General features: G+C 47.6%; 1 protein-coding gene across 1 annotated transcript; it reads left to right on the forward strand.

Annotated features, from left to right (window-relative positions):
* The first annotated feature begins 16,899 nt into the window (after positions 1-16,899).
* Positions 16,900-18,751, forward strand: Ptf1a (pancreas associated transcription factor 1a). The gene is made up of 2 exons (XM_021194841.1): positions 16,900-17,892; positions 18,225-18,751. Exons 1-2 carry the CDS (start codon positions 17,115-17,117, stop codon positions 18,422-18,424), a joined length of 978 nt encoding a protein of 325 aa, XP_021050500.1. The 5' UTR covers positions 16,900-17,114; the 3' UTR covers positions 18,425-18,751.
* Positions 18,752-26,714: the final 7,963 nt, after the last annotated feature.

Consider the following 26,714-nt stretch of genomic DNA (forward strand, 5'->3'; position numbering starts at 1 on the left):
AGGAGGAGGAGGAGGAGGAGGAGGAGGAGGAGGTGGAGGAAAAGAAAGATAAGAAGGAGAAGAAGAAGTCCAAACAAATGGAAAAACTAAGAATCTAAAAGCTTGTGCACTGGGTATGTTGACTCACACTTGAAATCCCGACACACTGGAGGCTGGTGAATAGGTTCCAGGAACATGAGGCCAGCCTGAGCTCCCAAGTGACTTCCAGAAGCCTGGGATGCATTGTGAGACCTTGTCTCACAAAACAAACACACAGCTTTCCAAGCTTTCCCACCTGTCTCTTCTTCTGAGACAGCGTCATCTTAGTCTGGGCCCAGAGGCAATGAAGTCCCTGATTAGCGCCAGAGAGCAGACCTGGTGAACAGTTCTTTGATAGATTTTGCTTTTTACCTACACTTGCAACAGTGTTGTTTAAATCAGATAATCAAAGAAATCTAAAAAAAAAATTCAAGTATCATTAAAATACTGCAAGACTGTCCTTTAGAAGTTTTCCCAACACTGATCACACACAAGGGGGAGGGGCTGTGGGAGGGGAGAGAGAAAGTAAAGTAAGCAGGAACCCTGGGCCGGGAAAACTGAGAAGGCAAAATGCTTTGTTTAGCCAGACACCAAGATTCCGCTCCAGATGACTCTACCTTCAGCACCAAGGCCAGCGCACCTGGTCCAGGAGCCTTCCCTTTCTTTACCCAGCACTCTGGCTCAGCACAATCTACAAAACGCGCGTTCCTAATTTATGAATCAGGCTTATTAATCTTCCCAAAGTGGCCATGGGTACCAGCAGGATATTTCTTTTACGAAAGATGAAAATGATCAATTTGTTGGAGAGCTCCCTTGCATGTGTGCACAGAAACACACCATCGGGCTGGGTTGGCTGATTACTGCTGGAGTTAGTCCTCTGGGCCAGCCCTTTGCACAATGAGCTTAAGAGTAGCTCTTATTTCTAGTCCTGCTTGGTGGTTTTGGTATAAGGGCAAGAAGAGGAGGAACCCAGGTGTACTGGGATCAGCTGTTCTGGGATTTCCTTTTCTAAGGGCTTATTCTTAAGGTTAATGTATAATTCCTGATTCCAACAAACGACAACTCTCTGCCAGGAAGATTGATATTCCTAGAGAAGATAACGGAAGTCCCATGAGGGGACAGGACGAACACTAGTTTTCTCTTCGTGAATTAAGAAACTGGGCCCAAGAGATTCCTAATTACCCCCATAACACAGCGAATCACTGACCACTGTACACTTAAAGCCCAGATTTCCAGGGACTATCCACCCATGCCCAAATTGATCCCTTTTCAGCAGACTACATAGATATGCCACTGTCTCCGGGGTCACAGTTCTTCACCCCTTGTCCCGGTCCAGTTGTCCGAAAATAGAGTTAGAAAATTGAAAATGAGACGGATGTTGGGGAGGAGAGGAAGCCAAACTGATTTCAAGATTGCTGGGCGATACACCCTAGCCAGCGGCACAGCTCCTGGCCTCTGCAGGGGTCCGTGCAACCTCGGTGCTAGCAGCTGTCCCCTCTCAAGGATCGTCAGCCACAGAGTTCATGGCTAAACTTGGAAGAACAGGGGTGGTCCGGTGGTGGCACCTGTCCCAGAGCCGCCCTGAGCGCACTGCACAGAAAGAGGACACTTCGCTGTAGCCGGCTGCTGCTGCCAGATCCAGGAAGTGTGGGGTGTCAGCGAACTCTGGGCCCGGGCTCCATGTCCAGAGGATGGACAGTACCAGGGAGAAGGACGGGGGTTTCTCAACTCTCTCCCAAAGTGCGTCCAGGCATGCGTCCATCTGATGCGAATGTTCCTTCCGTCTGGTTAGAATGACCGTAGCTTTCAAGTCACTCACTATGAGAAAACAACATTTTAGTCTTCAAAGAAAAAAAGAGAATCGCACTGTAATTGTGAGTTGTAACAAATGCAGACTTCTGGTGCCTTCCTCTGCCGCGTGTAAGACAGTAAAAAATGTGTCTGGTCTAAGCGGACCCCCTCTCCAAGCCCATTGTGAGGCCAATCGCTAACAAAGGGGACGTGTGAATATTCAACACCGAGTCTTTCAGTTGTATTTTTCCGGAATTCTTGACTTGGCTTTTTTTTTTTTTAATTTAATGGGCGAATACCTGTTTTAAGTTTTTAAAGAACATGGAAATCGCCCGCGAGCGACCATATAATTTGATTTGCCAGGCAATCTGCAGAGCGATCGCACATCATTTATAATGTTCATTGAGCATTTTGCCTAATTGTGTCTGTCTCTGAAAGGGCAGCGCACCCCCTCCCGACCACGAGCGGCACAAGTGGCGACATTCCCATGGAGCGGCCGCGCCGCAGCTTGCCGTATTCAGTACAGGCTGCCCGGACGTGTGCTTCTGGCCCCGGAGACCGGGCGCCTGACATTAATAGCTCGCGGCTCAGGTACGTGCGGGCGCCGCATTCAATTCACAACCGGCCGCGCTTGCAGGTGTCGCCTTTTGAAACAGCCTTTCAGGCGGCCGCTGTTCACTTTCTGACCGCGCCACGGGTTTTGTGGCAGCGCAAGAATGGAGCTGATTATTCCCTTACCCACATGCACCCACCCCATGTCCCCACCCCCGGCCGACTTCGGCCTTCCCCGAGCCAAAAAGCCATTTAATTAGTTCTGGGACAGCAGAGAGCCCGTGTGGGCGACAAAGCCCGGCTCCCCAGGTAACCCTGGTTCCCCGCGGCCCCAGGAGGGGGCGCACGGCCCTAAAGCACTGTCCTGGGCCGTTCACTAAGTTCTCGGTCGCCATGGTGCCTCTGCCCTCTGAACAACTCGCCCCAGCCTTTGGTAACTTTAGCCTACGCCTGCCAAAAGGTCCCCAAAGCGTCCAGATCTCAGATGCAGTGCCGCCTTCCCACCTGCCTTTTAAACCAGGACAACCTAAAACCTCCTATACTTTTGACTCTTCAGGACCACATTTCCGAGAGGCACTGGGACACTTTTTCTTCTACTGCCTCTACGTATCAGCCAAGAAGGTTTCGTGCACTAAGCCCGGGGCAGATAGGTTGCCAAAAGGCCGACTCCCAACCGTCACTAGTCATGCTCACTTGGCAAATGTGGCTCGAGAGCCAGAGCTGCTCGAAACACAATAGACCGGACTAGGCGTCCTGCGTGCGTACAGGTACCTTGGATACTTGTGCACAGGATCCTGGCTGCCCAGAGCGGGGAATAGAGACCCACCCAGCCGCCCGGTCTTTGACTATGTTTGGGTCCAACACACCCAGGAAAGAGGGGGATAGCGAAGGTGCGGCACTGTCCAGTCAGATGTCCCCAATGTACCTTTGAGGAGGAGTGGGCGTTGGCCATCGAGCCAGGGTGAGGGTCTCGCCCCGCCCCGCCTGATTTCCGCGAGCGTCTGAACTCCCCATTCGTTCCACTCACAGTACTCTGTGAACCAACGGCGGGAGGCCAGGAGGCCCAGCTCAGGGAGGGCCGGGTGGTCCCCACTCCCCACCCCCGCCCCGCCGGCCTCGCCCCAGCACATGTGTTATGATTCCCACGGACTGGCGTGCTCTGCGGCTGGAGGCCCGGGTGCCCGGGGCCCCGGAGACGTGCAGGACATAGAGGGGTTTGTACACACGGTGACCTCCGCGCTCTGACTCTGAAAGGGCCTGAAAGGAGCTCTTTATGGTACATTACCAGTCAAGGGCTCAGGTACCAGCGCCTTGTGTCGGGGAGCCCGGGCGGCCGCCTGTGCTGCAGGTGTCTGCTGTACAGTACGCCCGCCGAGGGGGAGGGAGGGCCGCCCGCCTCGCTTCCTCCTCGCGATTTGGCTTCAGCGTCTCTGAGGCCTGGGCTGCAAGCTGAGGCTCTCTGGGCCTAGGGAAGAAAGCACGGAGAGGTGCAGCAGCCAGAAGAAGGCAGTGGGAAAGGCTTCTTCTGCCTAGCTGGGGTGCGAGCAGAGAGAGACCAAAGGCTAGAACCTCAGGCAGGAAGTTAGTACTATGCTTGGGAAAAGACACCTTTGACCTGGCTTAGACCCCCTGCCTAGAGTAGACTTGAACTCTCACGTGTCTTTCTGTGTGAGCATGGGCCTCTCTGCCCTCGGTGCAGACAGCTGTTCTTAAGTAGATGAGGCGCCCTTTCATTCTCTGCCCAAAAGAAATGAAAGGAAGTGCCTGAGCCACAGCAAAGGCTGCAGTGACCCAAGGGTGGGTCGCACCTATGTCTCTCAATGACCTCGGAAGCCGTGAACTCATTCCTTACATTTGACTTATTTAAAGCAAACTTCAAAATGCTTTCTTCTTTTAGCAAGGGGATTACAGGCAGTGTTTATTTTGTAGCTCGCCACCCCCCACAAGGTGATTCCATACCCAAGAAAAATAGTAGACAAAACTACTGCTATGACAGTACGATATTTTAATAAAAGAATGATGTGTTTAACCACGTTCAGGGCTAGTGTGGAAAAGGAAAAAGGAAGAAGCGGACATATTCTGGATGTCTGAAGAGAAGTTCCAAAGATTCTAGAAGGTTCCATACTGTGTTTAGTTTTATCTAGAGAAGTCCTTTTCCACTGCCGTTCTTACATGTGTCTAAAATTGTTTCTATTTTGACTGAATAGAACCAATTTCCTTAACACACTGCAAGTGACTCCCTAGAGAAGCTGGTTGTGTAAGTAGAAGGGTTATTTGAGGGAAGAATAAAGGGAATGGAGTAGAAGCTCTGCAGGATGAAAGCACAGGGGCGCTTACCTCAGTATTTCCAAACCATTTGTCTCAGTTTCCTGAAGCAGCCCCAGCACAGACACCGTGGTCCACACTTTCACATCGCCACTTTGGCTAATCCCTTTCACACGGATGACTTCCGCGTCCCAAAATTCAAACACAATTCACTAACTGTATCCTTCCTAAAAACACAGACGCAGGCCTGCTACTCATCTCCACTCAAGGGCAGAATCCTCATTCTCTGTCTCTCTCTCCTCTCAACTCTGCCAGCAAGAATATGTCTTCAACCTGCCTGGGCACACAACTGACCTCAGAAATGGACCAGTTTCTCCTCTGCTTCAGTCTCCTGATTGGCCTCCATGGTGACACTATTTTGCCTCTGCTAGTTCTCCACGCTGCAGCCCAGCTGCTTCCCTAGTGCAGGCTTGACCACACTGGTGTCCACTCTCCCTGACTACTCTCTTTTGTTCTGCCACAACACCGAAGCTGGTACCCAGACCCTCACCCATAGGAGGGAAGCATTCTACCACTGAGTTATGCCCTGGCTTTGTTCTCTGATGGCTTAGACGTTATAAACATGCTCCTGGGTGCTCCTGTGCTAATGAACTACAGACAACATGAGACATGCAAATTTTTAAAGAACGAGACAAAAATCGGGATGATAGATCTCATATCTTTCTTTTATTCCAACTGGGGTTTATCTGTTCTAGAAATGTCGGCCCAATATGATGCTGATTTTCATAGCACAGCTCCTAAGGGTGGCGTTCCTCCTCTTTCTTTCTTTATCTTTAATAAAGTTCTGTCCGTATTCAGTTGTCATGGTAACCATTGCTTGTCTGCTCTACATTTACCTCTCCTTCTGGTCTCTGCTCCCTCTGGTCTGTAAGAAAAGCTGCTCCTTTTATTGTTCTGAGTGCTCAGCCCAGAACAGACACCTTAAGGCCAGTCTTTATTCTTCAAATGCTGAATGTATCTGCCCAGAACCCTTGTGTTTCATAGCCTCAATCTGAACTATGGGCATGGTTTAATAAATCACGTTTAATTCTGGGTGGCCCTGTCCTCAACTGAAATTCTGGGCTTCTATTACTGAAGGAAGGAGAGGGTGGAGACTAGGGGACAATGTTTCGTTTCTGCCTTACTTGCTACCTTCTCTTTCCCAAGGCCTACACTTTGATCTTAATAGATCTATGTGTCTCGTGTCATTGTTCCCTTTGAACATTTAAGAACTTCATGATGGTATTCACTAGAAGATGTTGAACTAGCACACGTATGTGCAATGCATTCTACAGTGACATAGGGTTCAGAATGACATTTGTAACTCACAGGTATGCCAGGCCAAGAGATTCTGTTGTGGCCATCCCCAGATCTCAGAGGTTTAACACAGTCACAGTTTCCATATAGTCCAGGGTTCCCTGTTCTGTGAAGTTTGACATCTCCCTCAAAACTCCATCATAGTCATTTGAAGTCCCCAAACTGACAGCTGTATTTCCACAACCATTATAGAAGAGGGACTTAAGGAAGGCCATATGTATACTGGCTCTTGAGACATATTTCCTCACAAAGTGACATGCCATTTCCTTTCATTTCTAAAGTTAGTCTGAGTGAGTCATATAACTAGACTTCATCTTGAAGAGGTCAGGGTAGGACATATTCTCCAGTGGAAGGGGTATTTCTGTTGCACTGTCTTCCACAACCATGTGAACACGGAAGTGTGTAAAGTTGTAAAGCATCTATGGAGCACCTCAAACCTGTTCAGTTCCAGAGAGAAAGTACTACCTACATCCTGAAGATACCAACAGCCAGTGATGCATCCATCTCTCAAGCCTTCTTGGTCTGGGGAGGGAAAGCTACCGAAAACAATATGTGTAAGTTTGGGCTCCATTTAGAGCATTCACAATGCACTCAAGAGTCTTTGTAGGTTTCTTGTTCCTTTGTTGAGTTCATAGTGTGTGTGTATTCAGATATGGGAGGTGGATGCCAGACTTCTGAGAAAAACATCCCGAGGATTAAGAGCATGTGAGAATACAGAGAGCCCCCCCTCTTTTTTTGAGACAATATCTTACAGTGTAGCCCACTCTAGCTTCAAACTCATGATCTTCCTCTCTGAGTCTCCCAAGAGTTGGGATGACTGGCATATGGCACAGAAATATCTTTTCCTGTGAGGTAATTCTGAGAAAATAGACTTAAAAATCTAATAAAGGATAAATAAGGCTGAGATTCAGGATACACAAGAGATCACCTACCTCACAACCCCCCCCCAAACACGTTCAGACAAATTCAGCAAATGTAAAAATGTTATTACTTTAAAATTCTACTTCCTAATTTATAGAGTTACCTTGCATTAACACAGGGCTGGGGCCAGGCCGATGGACTGCTAGGCCTCTGCTACCTTACGGTGCAGCTGTTTCTATTGCTGCCTCTTGCTGAGATCAATGGCCCCGAAGTAATCAGCCTTTGAAGAGGGCAAAAAGGACAATTTTGAGCACCAGGCATTCTTTGAGGACATGGGTCTTGGTGGGTTATCCATGTGGTCATCACCAGGCCACTGTGCTCTTGGTGTGGGGGAGGTATGGAGGGTACAAAAGGCTTATTGCAAGTAATTGAGCTTTGCTTGGAGTGGAGGGCCCACCATCCTGTGGATTTTCTGGCATTTTCCCCTAAACTGGGTGGAGGGACGATTCAACCACTGAGTTTGACATTAACTTTCACTTTCCTAGTACCACAGGTCTGTCCCTCTCCTCAACCATGCTTGTTTGTGTATATGTGAGTTGAGGAGCGCATTCAGGGCCCACACATGCTACTGAACCACACAACTAGGTCAACACTCTCCCTGTGGGCAGCTTCCCATGCCCTTTACTCTTATACAGACAGGACCCCTATTTCTCACCAATATCCTTTACTGTACTGCACCCCAATTAATTGATCCCTTAGCATCTAAGAATGCATCTTACAGTGAGAAACTGCATCTTCTTCCTGTTTCCTCCTGTTTAACAGTGTCTCGGATAGAGCTGATTCTCAAAATGTGCTTCTTTATATATAACTTAGTAGTTCTTAAAACTCTCTCTCTTTGTGTGTGTGTGTGTGTGTGTATGTGTATGCGGACATGCACGTGCACACATGCATATGCCTGCACACACATAAACACATGTGCCTGTGGGAACAAGAATAAACTTAGAGTCCTAGGAGATGCCCATCCTGGTTTTAAGACAGTATTTTTCAATGGGGACCACTGGTTAGGCCAGGCCGCCTGTCCAGGAGGGTCCAGAGATCCGGCTGACTCTGCCTCCCAGGACTGGGTTTACAACCTGTACGACTATGCTGAGTTTTTTTTTTTTCATAGGTGCTGGGGATCAAATTTGGGTCCTCATCTGTGCCTCAGAAGGCACTTTACCTCCTGAGACATTCCCCAACGCTCAAACATGTATTCTTTAGAACATATGTGCAGAAAAAATATGTTCAATATATTTGCACATTTCATAATTTTATATATAATGATGAAGCAAAGTCACATTAGCTTTAAAAAGTGCAGTGATTGGCTTTAAAAAGAATACATTCCATAGTGAAAAAAAATGGTCTGTTAAGGTACAGAAAAATGATAGAAAATTTGTCATTTTGTTACTTGTTTTCTTTTTTCTCTTTTAACTGGGGAACCAGGTATTGTGGTACATTTTATTTCTAAAGATTTTTATTTCATATATGTGAGTACACTGTTGCTGTCTTCAGATACCGCAGAAAAGGGCATTGGATTCCATTACAGATGGTTGTGAGCCACCATGTGGTTGCTGGGAATTGAACTCAGGACCTCTGAAAGAGCAGTCAGTGCTCTTAGCTATTGAGACATTGCTCCAGCCCGCTTGTTTTCTTAAAATTTCCTTTTGTTCACATTTAAAATAAATCCAGCTGGGTGTGGTGGTGCACGCCTTTAATCCCAGCATTTGTGAGGGAGAGGCAGGCGGATTTCTGAGTTTGAGGCCAGCCTTGTCTACAGAGTGAGTTCCAGGACAGCCAGGGCTACACAGAGAAACCTTGTCTCAAAAAACAATCATCATTATCATCATCATCATCATCATCATAATAATAATAATAAATCCAATGAGGGGCTCAGCAGTTAAGAGTGCTGGGTCCTCTGAGGACCCAGGTTCAGTTACCAGGGACTTCTTGGTAGCTCACAACCATCTGTAACGCCAGTTCTAGGGACTTCAGTGCTCTCTTATGATCTTTGTGGGCACCAGACATACACATGCTGCACAGACATATGTGCAGACAAAACACCCATACACACAAAATAAAGCATACAAATAAACAAATAAATAAAAGAAAGCATACCCAATGAATTAGCAGTTATGTATACACTATTTAAACACAGATTTACAAGACTATATATGTAAAAATGGCAATGATAAGGTGTGTCAGGCCCAGCTGATTTTCATCTCTTTTTTTTCTCTCCTTTATTTATTTTTATTTCTTTTATAATATCCAGTGTTTTAACCAGGAATATGGCAATGCAACTTATAACTAAGTCGGCTTCTCTTGCAGGCAGCTGTGTGCTAGCTCTGACACATTACTGCCACTGTTTGTAGACTGAATTCCACTCTGTATGAATTACCTTTAAATCACCCTAAGCTAATATCACAGTACAACCATTTGTAGGCAAAAGAGCACCTCAGTTTTAATCAGCCTTAACTTCAGATATTTGCTATTTTATCAAAAAATAACAAAATGGGGTAACACAAAATTTGAGAAGCAACTGACCTATTTGTTAGACATAATTTTGTGATGTAGCATAGGCTAGCTTCAGTGTCTTAGTCCTCCTGCCTCAGAGTCTCAAGGGCTGAGATTATAGGCATGCATATCCATGCACAGTAGGGAAAGAACATGCTAGTTCTTCGGATTCTTGTGGCTTTGCTTCCTACTTACCCCTCCCTCCTTTTTCCAAGTCGCGAGCATGGCAGAAAGCGGCACTGTGTTCAGGATCCAGTGACTCAGCTTCAGCATGGTATTGTCAGGGTAGGCAGCCTCAGATGTGTCAGTCCACTAGGAATCCAGGAGGTGTCCTGGGTGGCCCATGGCAGGAGGAATAACTCATGTCTGATTACTTCCCATTGGGGACACATAGCCAGCTATTCCACCTTCACTGACCTCCTACCACTATTGAATAACAACAACTTCTAGTCTGTGCCTGGCATGGACTCTGTGCACTTTTAGCTATGAACCTAGTCTGTGAAATAACAACAACAACAACAACAACAACAACAACAACAACAACCACAACCACAAATTACAGACCTCATAGCCACAGGAGTAGAGTCACAGAAGTAAAACCCCTGAGGGGACATACCAGGGACTTATTTCTTAGAAAGCTCGAGTGTGGGGACTTATTTCTTAGAAAGCTCGAGTGTAGGGACTTATTTCTTAGAAAGTGTGGGGTCAAAGAGATGAGAAGGTCATCTGCTGCCAAGTCTAATGAGAGAGTTCAGTCCCCAGGATCTACAGAGCTGCTGTGAGAACCTGACCTCTGACCTCCACTCACCGATGGCATGACACATGCACATGTCACCGCACAATCTGACTAGAGGGAAAGTATTATGGATATAAATCTGGAAAAAGTCTGAGGAACAAGAATCATGAACCACAAAGCATGGAATAAGGTCAGACCATAGGCAGAATGCAGAGGCAGGAAGCATGGTGTAACCTGAGCTCCCAGATGAAGAGACCGGTGTCTTCTGTAATGAACACCACAGGTGCCTATTGATAAGGACTTAGGGAAAACAGGATGACTGCTGTCCCATGACAATGATACAATGCAGGACAAGAAGTACAGGAGGAAAATACACCAAAAGTTCAATGGGTATCACTTGCAGGCTGCAGAGCACAGAGTGGCAAAAATTAGGTGACTTTCATGAGCATTAATAATTTGAATATAATCTTAAGTTTGAAATATTTATTCATGTGTGTACATACATGTGCACGTTGTGGAAGTCAGAGGATAACTTAAGGGAGACAATTCTCTCCTTCTACCACGCAGGTTCTGGGAATAAAACTCAGGTTGTCAAATTTATTGATAAGTGCCTTTACCCACTGAACTAACTCACTGGCTCAATTCTCTTAAAATTCCTTTAAATTATTAAATCCTTCAAAAGTTGACCAATATCAATTAATAAAGAAAATAACTCTATGCCATTTCAGTTTGACACTACAATATGAAAGAACCAGCCACTGAAGGGTCGCAAGGCTTCCTGTAAGACCCTTCAGTGGTTCTATTAAATGCTCCTTGGTCAATTTTGAAGATGGCACAAGCTAATATCCAGATCCTCTAGGCCTTAGACAATGAGATAATAAATTCTAATTTTTAAAATGTTAATTAAATTTTAAAAATTCTGAACATAGTTAAAATTCCCATAATTAAAACTTGAAAAGCACAGTAGAGTTTGCAATAAGAAAGTCTATGTGCTTATTTACTAATTTCTTGATGCAATTAATGTCAGTAGTATCGTGCATATCCATCCAGAGCTATTTGATACCAGCACAAATATACTGATACATTCAGTATTCTGCATCCCCCCTACTTTGTCTCAAAGTCCGGAGGGTTGAACTCAGGACTCTGTGAACAATAGACAAAAACTGTATCATAAGCCCATGCCAACCCTGTTCTCCTTACATACAAGCTGGAATGTGTTAGTCAGTTTTGCCTCCTTCACGTAACACTGTATCTTAGAAATCGTTTCAGTGCTCTGTATCTCATTTCCACTGAACATTCCAATGCCTGGATGTCTCATAACTCATTAGAAGCCTCACCAAGGAGCACAAAATGAGCAAACACATATGGCTTTGAGAGAAGGCAGAAAAGGAAAGCAAGCTCTTGTTTCTATGTAATTTCTTCCTTTGCTTCCAGAGGCTCAGTAGAGAGACTGAGACTGAAAAGTCTGCTATTAATGACTAGTCATGTTTGCATTGCTGAAGTTCAAACGCCTTCCAAAATATCGAGCCTGAAGGACAGAGCTCAGAAGCTCGGCAGTTTGTCACACAGACCTTGGCATGTCAGAAAACACTTATTTGGATAATTATATCAGCATTTAGGCGTTTCCTCCTTTCAAGATTAATGTTTAACAGTGAGAAATACAAGGCAGGAAAGAAGCTTCTTTTCATGGCAGCCTTGCCTCTTACCTCAGTCCCAAATGAAAAAGGTCTAGCTTCCATTATATTTTTGAAATAATATTTGTATGTATAGTTGGAAGGTTTCATACTTGTTATACAATGTGTCTTAATTATATCTATTCCCATCCCATCATACATTCCTAACATATCTTCCTACCAATGTGTGTGTGTGTGCATGTGTGTGCATGTATGTGCATGTGTGTGTGTGTGTGTGTGTGTGTGTGTAACATACTCAGCTTGATTAATGTTGTGCATTTGGGCATGGGTGTATGCTATCTACTGGAGCACAGACAACCTACCTCTAGCCAGGAAAAGTGACTTCCTCTCCCAGATCAGCACCCTCTGATGGAGTAGGAAGTATCTCATTGGAGACCCCTACCATGTGCTGAGATTTCCCTACCATGTTGGAAATCTGTTCATTTCTACTCCTGGATCCAAAATGTCAGCTGTGCCACTTGTATCCAATTAGTGAGCATTGAGAATCTTTTTATTTGGAAATGATATTCTAAAATTTAAGAGGGGGGAGTATAGAGATAGCTTAGTGGGTAATACACTGTGTGAGAGCATGAGGGCCAGAGTTCAGATGTCCAGCACTAAAGCCAAGGCCAGGTGGGCATGGCGGGCCTACTGGTTATCCCACAGGAAGCAGAGAAGAAATCCCTAGAGCAAGGTGGCCTGGTAGACAGGGATAACTGGGAGCTCTTGGTTCAAGTGAGAGAAACTGCCTCAATATATAGGACAAAGAGTGATTAAGACGTTGATCTATGGCCCCCACTAGCACGTGCACATATGCGTATTCACATTACACAGTCACCGTGTGCCACCACATATGAGAAGACATGCAATGCGCTTGTACCCATGTATCACACATACATATACATGCAAGAAAGAACAGCAGTGAGCAACATTAGGAGCAAATGAGCTCATCTATGTGAAAATTAGTGCAAAATGACAGAAATAAAGAAAAGGCAGAGCAATATATGGAACACTACTGTGATGCGGAGTTAAACCAGGCTTGCTGGATTCTGATTCCTCTCACTGGGCTCACGGCCATGGATAGAAGACCCACTCTCATGTGGCCAACTGGTTCCCTTTGGCTTGAAGAATTGTGAAGATAAGTGAGTTTTTAAATCCTCTAAGGTCTTTAAGTCAAACAAGGAGCTCACAGCTATTGGAGAGAAGAGTGAGTCAGGGTTCTCAGAGATCAAGGCACATCATCATGGCTTCTAAAGGCATAAGTTGCTCAGGAGATGATACCTGGAATGGAAAGCAGAGTCAGGTGGGAGGAAGGCCACGTGAGAAGTTAAGGATGAAGCTGGAGGCCCTGGCTGCCATCCCTGAGCACCACCATCACCAGCTGTCCTGGGAGGAGGCGCTACCTCAACAGATGAGTCCTCAGCGTGGAAACTCCCTTAACCTACGGCCAGAGAATTTTGCTGTTTCCCAGCGTGGTCTTACTTTAAGTGGGGGTTGGAGGTGGTACCATTGAGTGATCTCTTCCTCAGATGTCATTATAGGATAAGCTGTGGTCCACACAGTAGATACAGGATCGAGCTCAGGAAGGTAGGTACTGAACACTTGAGCTGCTTTAAAAGGAGCCTGAACTGACAGCATTTCATATCGGTGAAAACATCCCTGAATCGGTGAAGCAAGGAGAGTTGGTGTTTGCTCACACCCGTCAGTGGACTGGCTCTGACATCAACCTGTATTAGGGAAGTCACTGAACCTCACTGTATCTTTTCACCATTAACTCTGATTCTATTTTCAAATCCTTCTTTAGAGGTAGAAGGATTTTTTACAAAGAGGACTAGTGAGCCTACTGGATACAGGGTAGAGCCACCACACACCTTTGACCCTGATGGGTAGACAAGGGGGCAATTTAAACTGCAAGGACACATTCTAGATGCTACGCACAGGAACTTGCTCAAAGGCCCAGGGATGCTGTGGGTGGAGTGGCTGTGGGTGTTTCTGCCTAGTTTAGGTTCAAGAAGGTCACCTCTGGCCTCCTGCACAGCACCAAGAATGCTCAGGGAGGAAGTAGGAAGCCAAGAAGGCCCATCCCTCCATAACATCTCTTACCAAATTCATGCTGTCGAGAGTCAGAGGCCTGATTTCTAACCCTCCTGTGAGTGCTCTGAGACACCAAGAAATGACTGAAAACATCTGATAGGAAACAAATGAATTCACACCTAAGACTCAGGGAAGAGACCCAGGCACAAGACTGGTGACCTTTGCCAAAGATTCTGGAACTAAAACCCCAGGAGATGAGCTGAGGCCTGTGAGCAGTCAGGAGGTTAAGAGCCCTGCAGGAAGATACAAAGGAATCCTGAAACATAACCAGGGCTTGGCAGTGTTTGCTGTCCTCCATGGGGCAGAGAATGCCACTTTCTAGTGAGATGGGGGTCCCTTGTAGGGTTGGGGATCATTTCCCATTAAGACAGAGTTGAAGAAAGTAAGTTTGAGTCCAAAGAAGAATAGTGTGACCAGCTTTTTCTCGCTATGAACTGGCTATGTAGTAGGTATGTGCATTTGCCCACTGCCCAGAGGATTCTGGAGAAAGGATTGGAATGAGAACAGGGGTGTCTCACCTGCCAGCACAAGGTACAGTTTCAGCCCTCTGAAGCAGCTTGTAGCTTTGAATAGCAGAGGGCAGCCATCCACACTGTTGTGACCTCTAGTGACCCAGAGAGAATTCTCTTTATTCTCCAAAAAGTCTTTCTTCTTTTTATAAAAGAACGATCATATTTTACTTAAAGATGGTGTGTGTGTGTGTGTGTGTGTGTGTAAAAACCTTGTCTCAGCTTCCTGACAAGACCACTCTGTAGTCAGCAATAATTCCTTAAGAGTAAAAAATGAAGACAGAGTAGGAAGAACAGGAGAGGGAGAGAGAGAGAGGGAGAGGGAGAGGGAGAGAGAGAGAGAGAGAGAGAGAGAGAGAGAGAGAGAGAGAGAACACACAAGTGAGAGAGCTTTCTCTTCTAACCCTACCCTCAAGCTTGCTCTGCTGGTCTCAGTCAGGAAGGCCTCCACTGGCAGTGGACTTTGTCAGCTTACTTGGCTGCCAAAGGTGCATTTCTGGAACTTCCCACATACTCACCAAACACTAATTAGAATGATTTCCCATAAGGAAGCAGATTTAATATAATCTCATTGAATAAAAAGATACTTGTGGACTCACTCTTAAACCCCAGAGTCACATACAATTTCTCAAGTATCAACTGAACCCACTAGAGGGGACCTTCTGACTTCTCCAAGAAGATGTTTGTGTATGGTCAAATCCAAGATTCTCTGTGCTGGGAGTATTTTGATAAGGTTTTGAAATCTGGTTATATATTCTTCTTGCAAGTACTCAGGTCGGCCCATTTCATTTTATTCCAATTAAGTAACAAAGGGGAACGTTTATCCCATACTCACCCTTGTTTTAGACAGGGTCAGCTCTGAACTCACAACCCTCACTCAGCCTCTACAATGCTGAGGTAGTAGATGTACTACCATGCCAAGGCACTGGGTGCTTTTTAGTGCAAGAAAGCTGGGTGCATGCCAGCAGCTGGCACCTATAGCTTTCTTCCCTGTGAGATCACAGAGACACCTGAGTTCAGAATTCCAAGGTAGCCTTCTTCCCCCATCACAGGGAACCTGACCACCTCTGTATCCCTTTATGGATAAACACCTCAGCATGAAGGAGGCGCCCGCCCCGAAAACCTAACACATCAAAGTACCCACTGAGAAGTGGTGGTCTTGGTTAAAATGTCTGAAGGTGTCAACAAGTCAAGGTCGATCAGTTTCTACTCTAATATTATACATTGTTTAGCTCTAATGCCTAGACCTTGGAATTTTGTGTAAATTACAGTGAAATGCCAGGCACAAAGGGTGTTCAAAGCACTTTCTTGAAACTCATGGACATGAAGGGAGACCTACTAATGCTGAGTTCCTCTGTAGGACAACTGTAGGAAAGAAGTGTCAGGCCCGCCGCCAACTCTCTGGTGAAGAACTGCTGGACTGGAACTGGTGGCGGTTACTCTAGCAGAGAGGAATTGCCCCGACCTTGAACAAGTGTTTCTTTGTTACACTTTGGTCTGTGAGAAAGTGTGTCTCGGGGCTGTTTTTATGGTGTTTGAAAATAGGAAGTAAGGTCAAAAGGGCAGGGAAGCGGGGGGTGGGTGGTGGTGGTGTAGAAATCACTCAAAGATGGTCCGGTGGCCAGTCAGAAAGGTGAAATCCAGGCTTTGAAAATCGTTTACACTGCCCTTTAACTACAATGGCACCTCCCAACCCCCACTCCTTACTGCTCTGTGGTGGACAATTCAATTGACTCCTTTTGTAGCGAGTTTATCGCTCAGAACCCCTAGGGTCTGGATTTGCTTGTGGAAGAAACACACCCCACAGTGCTGCTCCGAAGCCTGGCCCTCTTGTCTGGTCTCCCTTTCTTGAGGTTGGAGAGGGCACGGAGAGGCAGACCAACCCCGGGTGATGCTCTTGGACGTGCATCTACTCGCTGCGCTGCGTCTGGAACTCTTAGGTAATGGGACTGGGTCACTACCAGCTCTGCACATCCTTCGCAAACTTGCAAGCATACTTGAGTCTGATGATGGTATGGAAACCCTAAACCTAGTCCAGACTAGAGCAGCGGTTGTGCGCCCCAGGTATGAAGAAGAGAAATGTCTCCAATCGTTCTCTGAGTGCCGCCACCCTTGGATTGCTCGGCTGGGCTGCGGGCTGGAGGCTGGTTGGCTGGGACTCGGTGGTATTTCAGCCCAGGGGAGGAAACGCAGCGCTACTTATGCAGCAAAGCACTGAGGACCAGACCGGACCCGACTGGAGGCGGGCTTGGCGGGCTGTAGGGTAGCGCTTGGAGCTGAATGCTGGGCAGGTACCAAAGAACGCAGGAGCGGGAGGAGTTGCACCTCTTTCTGCCGCACTGGCTGGGAACTGAGGACAGCGTCCCTGCGGCTGCCAGTCCTGCGGGTCCCCTCCCCGCCCGCGCCCCGCGCTCTGATTGGCTGGCGCGCGGGGTCCCTGGCACGCGCCTGTGGATGTAGTTATAAGAATCCTCGCGTGCCGGCCCTCAGCTCCAGCAAGCGGGTCCCAGCCCTCTCCAGTGCCAGCCAGAGTCAGCGGCCGCGTGCACTCCAGGGAGGCCCCGGTGCGGGGACCCGCGGCCGCCTCGCCTTCCCGACCCCAACCCCACGAAGGAGGGGCTGCGGGACCTACCCAAACTGCCACGGATCACTCACAAAGCGTCACCCGGAGCAGCCCATTCGTCTTTCCGGGCCTCGGCGGCCGACGGCATGGACGCCGTACTCCTGGAGCACTTCCCAGGGGGCCTGGACACCTTCTCGTCCGCTTACTTCGATGAGGAAGATTTCTTCACCGACCAGTCCTCTCGGGACCCGCTGGAGGACAGCGACGAGCTGCTGGGGGACGAGCAGGCGGAAGTGGAGTTCCTCAGTCACCAGCTGCACGAATACTGCTACCGCGACGGGGCGTGCCTGCTGCTGCAACCCGCGCCCTCGGCCGCCCCGCATGCGCTCGCCCCGCCGCCTTTGGGGGATCCTGGCGAGCCGGAGGACAACGTCAGCTATTGCTGCGATGCAGGGGCCCCTCTCGCCGCCTTCCCCTACTCGCCCGGCTCACCGCCATCGTGCCTCGCCTACCCTTGCGCCGGGGTGCTGTCGCCCGGTGCGCGGCTCGGTGGTTTGAACGGGGCTGCGGCGGCGGCGGCGGCGGCAAGACGGCGGCGACGCGTGCGCTCCGAGGCGGAGCTGCAGCAGCTGCGACAAGCCGCCAATGTGCGAGAGCGGCGCCGCATGCAGTCTATCAACGATGCCTTCGAGGGGCTGCGTTCGCACATCCCCACGCTGCCCTACGAAAAGCGCCTCTCCAAAGTAGACACGCTGCGCTTGGCCATAGGCTACATTAACTTCCTCAGCGAGCTGGTGCAAACGGACCTGCCGCTGCGCGGGAGTGGCACAGGTGGTTGCGGGGTCCCAGGTGGCAGCCGCCACCTCGGAGGGGACAGCCCCGGTAACCAGGCCCAGAAGGTTATCATCTGCCATCGAGGCACCCGTAAGTGCGTCTGTATCTCAGCTTCTCAACTCTGGGAATGGGGACAGAAATAGAATTTTGGGCAGTCTGGCGCAGGGACTGACTGATGAGGATGCACCATAGGTGGGACCATAGGAACCAGGAGTGTGACCTTTCTGCTTTCTGATATTTGACCGAGGACAAGCGTCCTCACTAGACACACACCTCCTTGGGTTCCAGGGACAGAACACTGAGAGTTTGAGGGGTGGAATAGAGGGGTGTCTCAATTGTCTCAGAGGGGACCCTAAAGGACCATGGGTAAATTCTGGGAATATGGTTGGATATTCACAATGTTCTCTTCTTTTCTCTTCCAGGTTCGCCCTCCCCGAGTGACCCGGATTACGGTCTCCCTCCTCTTGCAGGGCACTCTCTTTCCTGGACTGATGAAAAACAGCTCAAAGAACAAAATATCATCCGTACAGCTAAAGTGTGGACCCCAGAGGACCCCAGAAAACTCAACAGTAAATCTTTTGATAACATAGAGAACGAACCACCCTTTGAGTTTGTGTCCTGAGAAAGCTCACATCGGGTCGGCCGCCTCTTTGTGCATATTGTACGTGTAAATACCTATAATGTAAATGTAATTTAAAGACCACATTTTTCTAATGGCAATCAACTGTTTGTTATTTATCTATTTATTATTCTGTCGAGTTAATGAAATAGATTGTCTTTTTAAAATATATAATTTATATAATTTATCGTGATATTCTATAATATGATTTCCTGCAGCACCTTTGGCAGAACTCTGAGCTGGAAGAACTCTGTCCAGGAAACTCCGTGCTTATTTAATATCAGAATCGGTTTATTTCTGAGTGTTGTTAATAAATGTTATTCACATGTGTTTCTATAAGCTGTTTGTTTAGTAGATCATAGGAGTAACTGTTTCTTTTGAAAGAATTAACTTGCTTAAAAGTGGCAAGATCAGAGACTCAAATCTAAACCATCTGAGAGTAAACTACATTTTACTTAGATTTGGTCTGAAGGGAAGCAGGTGTGAGTGGGAGGATACACCCCAGCTTCCTGACAGCCCCTAGTCTGTCTCCCTGGCTCTAGATAGTAACAACCTGCTGGTATTTGTTCCCTAATCAAATACTCCAAGGAACAACTAGGCCATGGGTTATTTATTATTCCCATTTTCTAGAGAGGGAAAGCTGAGGCTTAGGGACAATGTTTGACATGCCCCCCAAGTGACTGCCACAGTGCCTAATCTTAGTGTGTGAAAGTGAAGGCTCTGTGTTGGAAGGGACAGAGGGTTAGACCCCTGTCTAGGCGAGGGGAGGGAATTTTCTGCCTGCACTGGCTTGGGAGAAAGAACTGCTTTAGTCCAGAGCTGTGAAGCATCTCTTCTGCACTTAAGCATCAAGTTTTTAAAAGTAGATTCTCACTTGAAAAGGGCTGGGTTCGTCGACCTCGCTGAAGTCTGAAGACCGTACATAACCTTGAGGAGTTTTAGGAGGAGCTCCACACCCAGTTATTTCTAAAACTCGCTTTAGTAAGTAGCCCTCCCCTGCCCACAACAGCAGGGAGGCCAGCCTGAGGCGTAGGAGCAGGGTCGCCCTCTAGTGAACCGAAAGAGAAGCTCTGGACCCTCAGCCTGAAAGCTTAAGGAGACAGGGCTGGGCTTGTCCTTCCCCCATGTCATGGTGGACTTCTAGGCCCTCTGGACGTCCTTGCTCACCAACCAGTGGTGTCTGGGCTCACAGTGGCGAGTGGAGGGGAGGAGCGTGGGGTTGGGGCAGGAGACACTCACTTTGGCGTGGAACCTATAATTCTGAGCCGGGTCAAGGTGAACTGCTTCTCGGAACAGTCCAACCCCGGGGAGTACCTGGGGTACCGTCCCCCATAGTTCCACAGTCCCTCCTACCCCCCCCCCTCCACCCCGGCCTGGCCGGAGGACAACGTACAGACAGCATGCTAATCGCTTTAACCTAGTTTCAGACCCACCGAGGGGTTCCCCCGCGCGCGCCGCGGGTGCCATGGACTTCATCCAAGGGTAATTAAAGCGAGGCTAGGAGCTGGACCGACCCCGCAGAGCGGCCTGGCCAGACACGCTGAGATTCTGGGTCGCGACGCTCCCAGGAGGCCTTGAGCCCTGGATCCTCTCACTTCTCCGCTTTCTCCTCTTCTCCTGCCTCCTCTCCCCTAAAAGTTGGGTTTACACTGGGGACGTTGGAGAAGGAGAAGAAAAATAATTCGATTTTGTCTTGTATTATGGCCTCATTAAACACGAAAGTTGCTTTTGTACAAATGCTACCATCAGGCATGTAATCTCATTACACTCATTAGAAAGTCAAATGTTAGACAGATTTCAACTTCATTATAAGTTATGGAAGTGTATCGTTTTCCCCTCCTGTGTAGACCTGCTTTTCGATTGGATGACGCAGTGTGGCACTTCGCAGTTCAAACACTACAATCATTGTGGTGTGGCACCTTTTATTTTGAATGCCACTTTTTTTGTGTGTGATTCAATGCATCAACACATCCTTTAGTGCTGTGCAGATGAAGCGGAAGAACCCAGCTAAGCATCCAAAGCTCCAAGGTCTCTATCTTGTCACTCTTGTGTACTGACTTGGCAAGTCCCTTTAAGCACAATCTTCAAAGAGACTGACAGTTTCTTTTTATTTACTCATAATCTATTCATTGCAGTGTAGCAATTCTTTTTCTTAAAAAAAAAAAAAAAAAACAGCAGTAAAAGCAGAACAAACGTATCATTTCAGAGCCTCCTTTGGCATCAGCGAGGCCAGGCCTGAACTGTGCTGGACACGGGGGAGCCAGGCTGGAGAGGTTCTGGCCTGCAGCATCTCTGGCCCATAGATACTGCCTGGCACTGGGAAGACCTTGAGGGGACAACTAGAGTGATGGGTATGCAGCAGTCCTAAGTCAATATGCCCCACCCCCATCACCACCCCAAATTACAAGATATGTTATGAAAATAAATGAAGTAGCCAGATTGCTAGAGGGCAATGGAGGAGCTTTACCAATCTTTGCTTTTCTGACCCAGCAGACCTGGTGCTGAACCCTGGCCAGCCACCACTACTTTAAAGTTCACTAGAAAGACTTTAAAGTTCACTCTGGTGGCCCTCATCATTTAGCATAATAAAGAAGCTGTGAACCCAGCCGGGGTGTATTTTATGATCTTTACTGCAGAGCTGACTAAATCATTACTCAGTGGTTCAGGTTCCATTGCCAGTCATGGGTGTGTGTGTGTGGGGGAAGTATTGCAGAAGATGTAATTCTTTATTGAAAGTGGGGTCGCGGTGGCATACCTTTCTCTCCGCAACTCCCTATCCTCTCCAGGCCAAACCAAGTCTTCAACTCCACACTACTCTGTTTCTCCATTTCAGATTACTGAACTGACCTGTCTTCCAGTTTGAATACCAAAGACAATATTCAGTAAAAAAGATTCTTTCCCTGCCCTTCCTACTCCTTTACACTTCCAGTGGACATCCATCAGGGTCTCTTCATGATGCTAAAGGATAGATGTCATGCCACTTCCAAAATAAAAATAAAAATAAAAAGGTGACTTCTTATTGTCGGAGCCCAGAAGCACAGCCTACATGCCCTTCCCGGTTTTTTAATTCTCTTGTTAGAACTTCCAGTTTTGAGATGAACTTGGAGTGTGGAGACTTTGAAGTGGAGAAGGCCTAAAGAGGTCAAAAGAGGGCAGGGGGCCACTTCTGCAACCTGGGCTAAGCAGCTTCTGGAATAGAGCCCCCTGGTGGATCCTTTCTCTGTCCATGGAGATGCCACTATGGCTTAACTAAAATCTCCTGGAAAGACCTGGAAGGAACTGAATTCTGTGGGTCTCACACGTCTGAGTGAGTGGGTGGGAAAGAGTGAGTGTTCCACTTCAGGCTGGGATCAGAGGGCGTAAAAACCTTGTTGGAGCTCCTGTGAAACCGGCTGCCAGCCGTTCCCAGGACTGCTCATCTGCCAGTACCAGGATTAACGCTCCTCCATGGAGAGGGTGTGAAACCTTTTAAATCCACAGGCTCATCCTATTTCCATTAATGGGCCTTTGCAGTAGCACCGAGTACCAGCTGCAAGGTTGAACAGACACCAGTTGAGTACTCCCTGGCCAATCTCTCTGGGAAGAGCCCTTTCCCCTCCCTCTCTCACTTCCCCTCCCCTTCCACCGCCTTTCCAAAGCCTTCTGCAGCCTGTGGGAATGGTCCTAAATAATTCCACAACCAATTGCATTTTTGAGATCTGGAACCACTGGTAGGAAAAGATTCCCACGACAGGGTGTGAGGCCTGGCCAACAGGTGTTCAGATTTGGCCCAGTGAGATGGAGAAACCCAGGGAGGGAGAGAGACAGGCTTGCCAGAAAGCAGACTGCTCAGGGCCTCCCGGCTTTACAGGCCGTGGAAGCCGCAGACAATCGAAATGATATCTTTATTGCTAGGTTCATGTCCTGGGCTATAACGTATCAATCCCTGTCTTGGTTCTCTGGGATGCACCTGGTATTTCAAACTTGTTCTTTTTGTGCTTCTGGGTCCTGGACTGCAGCTGCCTAAAACAAGCAAAGAGAGAGGCCCTTACAATGTCTCCAAGACGTGTTGGCATGGCCCGCCTGTCTTTAATGTACCATTAACCATTGTCTTTACACAATATGGAGACTGTAAAGCATGACATGTGTTATAATAAAACACATTTTCAATGATACACTTGGACTTGGGGCTGGGGTGTAGCAAACAAACAGGCCCAAATCCTGTTTTGTCTCCCTTGCTAAGCCCACTGGCAATTAAACTTAAGACCAGTGTTTCCCCCGCTCCTCATCAGCCAATTAAGTTTTATGTCTCCTAATTTTTCACACAGAAAAAAAGTCTCAGTGCTGGTCCCTAAAGACATTGATTTTCTTGCTATCACCTGGCGCTCAGATCTTAGTCCCATTTATCAAGAAGGGAACGTCAGGCGTTACATAAAGTGACTCTGTTACCATAAGGCTCTCACCATCCTGGCCCATTGTCTTCCCTTGTTAATAACTCATTACCAGGATTTAACAAATCAACCATTACATATGTTTTGTGTCTCCATATTTTGATCCGTACGATTAAGCAGATGTTACGATTGAAAATTGAAAAGTCCAAGGCTACTCCACTCTGAAAGAAAGAGGGCAGCGTCAAACAACGAGCTAACAATGAGATTCAGAAGATCTTCAGAAAAACATTTACCACCAATAAACAGACTCCAACCTGCTCCATTTCAACCATTGTGTGCTTTGGGAGAATAATTAAGTTTAATAGGAATAGGTCTGGAGGGTTTTCAATGCCAAGACCACAGGTGCGGGGTGGCATGATGAATGATTTGCCTGATTTTTGCCAAGCTCAAGGGCTCTTCTCTTGGACTTTCAAGCAGATAGAAAATATTGTCATTTCTTTTAATTCACAGCATTACTTTCAAACCGAACAAAGGCCGGAGCCGGGGGGAGGCGGGGGAACGGCCCGGCTGTAATGAAGCGCTTCAGAGGCGGAGGTACAGCCCAAGAGGCTGAGGCGGCGACGGAGCGCGCTGCTGCGTTTGTGCGCAAGTGACACTCCTGTGCCACACACAAAAGGCCTTCTTCTCTCCACCTTCTGCTGCCTTTCAGCCCTCGGGCCCCTGCCAAACCGGCTCATAGGACGCCCGGGGGCTCCTGTCCCCCTATCCAGGGCAACTTAGCCTTTGGGACATCCGTCGCTGCCAAAGCAAACCTCGCCAAACTTTCCCCAAACTCGGACGGCTGGGGTGGGACCCTGGCTAGAGGCGCGCATGCGCCCCGTCTGCTGCTGCCAGTTCCCAGGGTTCCGGAGAGCCGGGGTGGAGTCGGAGGTGTAGCCCCAGGGGCCTGCCTAACCCCTACTATCCCCAAAGTCGGGGTTCGGGTGCCGTCTGTCCGCCCAGGAGGCAGGAAGCAGCTGCCCGGCACCAGCTCTCCACCATTTTTCTACTTTTGCGCATGGAAATCTCCAAGAAGTGATCCAAGAAGCGGCGAGTTGAACTGGGGGTCATCGGCCTGGAAGAAGCCGGGAATCGGAGCCCAGGACTACTTCTAAGGAGGCCCCAGGTCCCTGCGCCCCACTGGCCTGGCAGGGAGCCTCGGGCATTCTTGCTGCTTGAGGTCGGGTAGCCAGGAACGCAGGTTGTTGGCAAGCTGGTTTTGCCTGGTGGCCTGAGCGCCCGCATTAGCGGCCACAGTGGTCCAGGCACAACCTTCTTGCTGGTCCCACTTTCGGGCTCTTTGGGGTCTACTGTTGCTTCCCAGAGAGGCTTGGCCTCTGAATGATCCTCTCAGATTAATGTCAGCAGGTTTCCTGGTGTGTCCACATCTGTTCCAAACAACCTGTTGCGCCGGCATTGCGTTGGAAAGGCACTGGCACTTTGCTTGAGGGAAGCAGGCTGTGTTGCTGTCCGGGCTTCCAGGGCAGGCTTTAAGGTTCTCTCTTAAGGAGAGACACCCCTCTCCTCCTCCAGTGATACCTGGTGTGCTTCACTCACCCTGTCCTTGTCCCAGCAACTCAAGGCACATGGGCACCCTTATACCTTGCCTCCTCTAGGGGCTCCTCATGTAATCCTTTGTATGTTAGGTAGCAAGGTTAGACAAAGATCCGGATTAGAGGGATACCACAACTAATTCACCCCTTCACTCCCCCAGCTCGCTTCCCTCAACCCTCTGCAACCAGATAGAAACCTTTGGTGTATAAGCTCTGAGAAAAGAAAGCTAGCTCTTTATGAGCTCCTGTCCTAGAAAGACCGACGCTTGGAATTCTCGCTCCTAAAGATTTTTAAAAATGGTGTCTATTTTGCAGCTTCCCTCCAGCCAATGCGCAGGCTTCCATTTCATGGTCATCTCGCCAAGAGCTAGTCATCTACAGCTGGAATATGGGAAAAAGCTTTTGAAAACTGACTGGGTTGATAAATTTACCTAGGAGAGCTTTCTAGGAGTTTATTATGAAATCCAGTTGAACGAGCTTTGACATTAAAAAAACTGGGCATGCACGCACTGGATGAATTCAGAAGAAATTCATGTCCCACTAACTGATCTGAAATAAGAATAGAAAATTTTAAAATGAGCCACTTCCAAGTAAAGGGCGCTTGGCTGCAACCTCACAAAGACCACAAGTGTATACAATTAAATATTAGGGCTCAGCAATGAGCATTTGTGGCAATAGCAAATGTGTGACTCCTCGCAGCAATTACTTGGAAGTTTTTCCGTACTTTTGAGAACATACTTGACGCCTCATTTCTTTGATGACTGCTCAATAGACACCCTGACACAGTGGTGGAGCTGCCCCTGCCTCAGCGCCCCTCTAGCTCTCAGGGCTTTCATCAGGGCTTGAATTGTGTTGTCAAAGTTTAGTAGACAGAGGAGGGGGCATGAGAACGGGAGGGTGTCTTGAAAAGTTCTGGAAATCGGTATATTTTGCAGGTGTAGAATGTGCCTAATAGCCATGGCTAGTGTGTGCTCCCCGATGGTGAAGGTCTGACAAGGACAGCTGGCTAGTTTTCAGTGTGAAAACACCCCCTCGGTGGACCAAACACAACGACACTGACCTTTCTGCGGGGGAACCAGAGATGTGCCTTTGACTGAATTAGCCACAAAGACGTCTTGCTATGACTTTTGTTCACCACGAAAGCAAAGAAATATTGCGTCTAATATGAAAAGTACTGTTCACAGCTTTTCTGTGCCCCTTAAGAAGTATTACAGCGCTGATTTACTGGCCCTGGTCTCCAGAACTGGCTGGCCACAAGGCGGGGTAGAGGGGTGGGATGTGGGAATGGGACAAGGAGGAGGAGTTGGTACTTTAAATTGCCTGCTGCTGTTTCCAAGTTCTCTCTGTGCAGCAGCAAATTTATCAATCTTTTCACCTGACAATACTTTGAAATATATCATTGTCATCCCAAGTTGTTTGATAGATTAACTGTAGGAACACAGCCTTTTCCAAGGTCAAGTTGAAGATTCTTGTTTGCTGTTTAACTAAGTTGTTTAAAAACTCAGAACAATGCCTGCCTGTTAAATTTTCACTTGTTCTCATGGGATATTGGGAAGCAAAGTTTCCTGTTGACTGAGTGTGTAGACACTTCATCTTTTTGAGTTAAATTCAGCAAACGGGATTAGCAATGAGATCAACCCCTTGCAGATACAGAGGAAATTAAAGCCCTCTCTTATCCTTTCAATCTGTGTACTAATGTTTATGTGTGTCAGGGGCTGGTTACAGCCACACATATCACGGTTAGCTTTCTAATTTTATCCCAGTGGGAAGGTACAAATATGCTCTTCTAAAGCAGGAAGGCACGGAAATTGTGGCCACTCCTGTGCGGTGTTGTTGTTTGTTTAACAGAGCATAACCTGCTGCCTTAAAGCTTCTGTAAAAATAAAGTCAATTCAAAACCACCATGTTTGTGGACATCCTTATTTCTGTTTTTAATCCCATGATTGGCTTCACAATTTCCTCTATATCTGCAATGATTGATTTTTTTTATTCAACTAACTTTTATTTACCTTGCAATAATGTTCTGGACCAATGTGATAAATTACAGATATGCAAATTTCTTTGAATGGTGTTGTAAGTGTGTCTAGCTGGAGCTGAATGACTCCTTGCAAGTCAGTCTGTGCCCGCTCAGGACCCCAGGGAGCTGATCAAAGCACCCATTCTCTTTCATCCCCAGTATTCTCCTCCAAACTATTTCGATACAATATGTTTCCATGATGCACTTAATGTGCTAGGGACATAGAACTCATTACAACCTAGCTAGTTCTGCCGACCTCTTTGTTCCCCTGCAGAAAGTCAAAGAAAAAAGGAAAAAACCCTGCCAGTTGCCAG

This window comes from Mus pahari, chromosome 3 (assembly GCF_900095145.1).
Source record: "Mus pahari chromosome 3, PAHARI_EIJ_v1.1, whole genome shotgun sequence".
In the NCBI taxonomy this organism is placed as follows: Eukaryota; Metazoa; Chordata; class Mammalia; order Rodentia; family Muridae; genus Mus; species Mus pahari.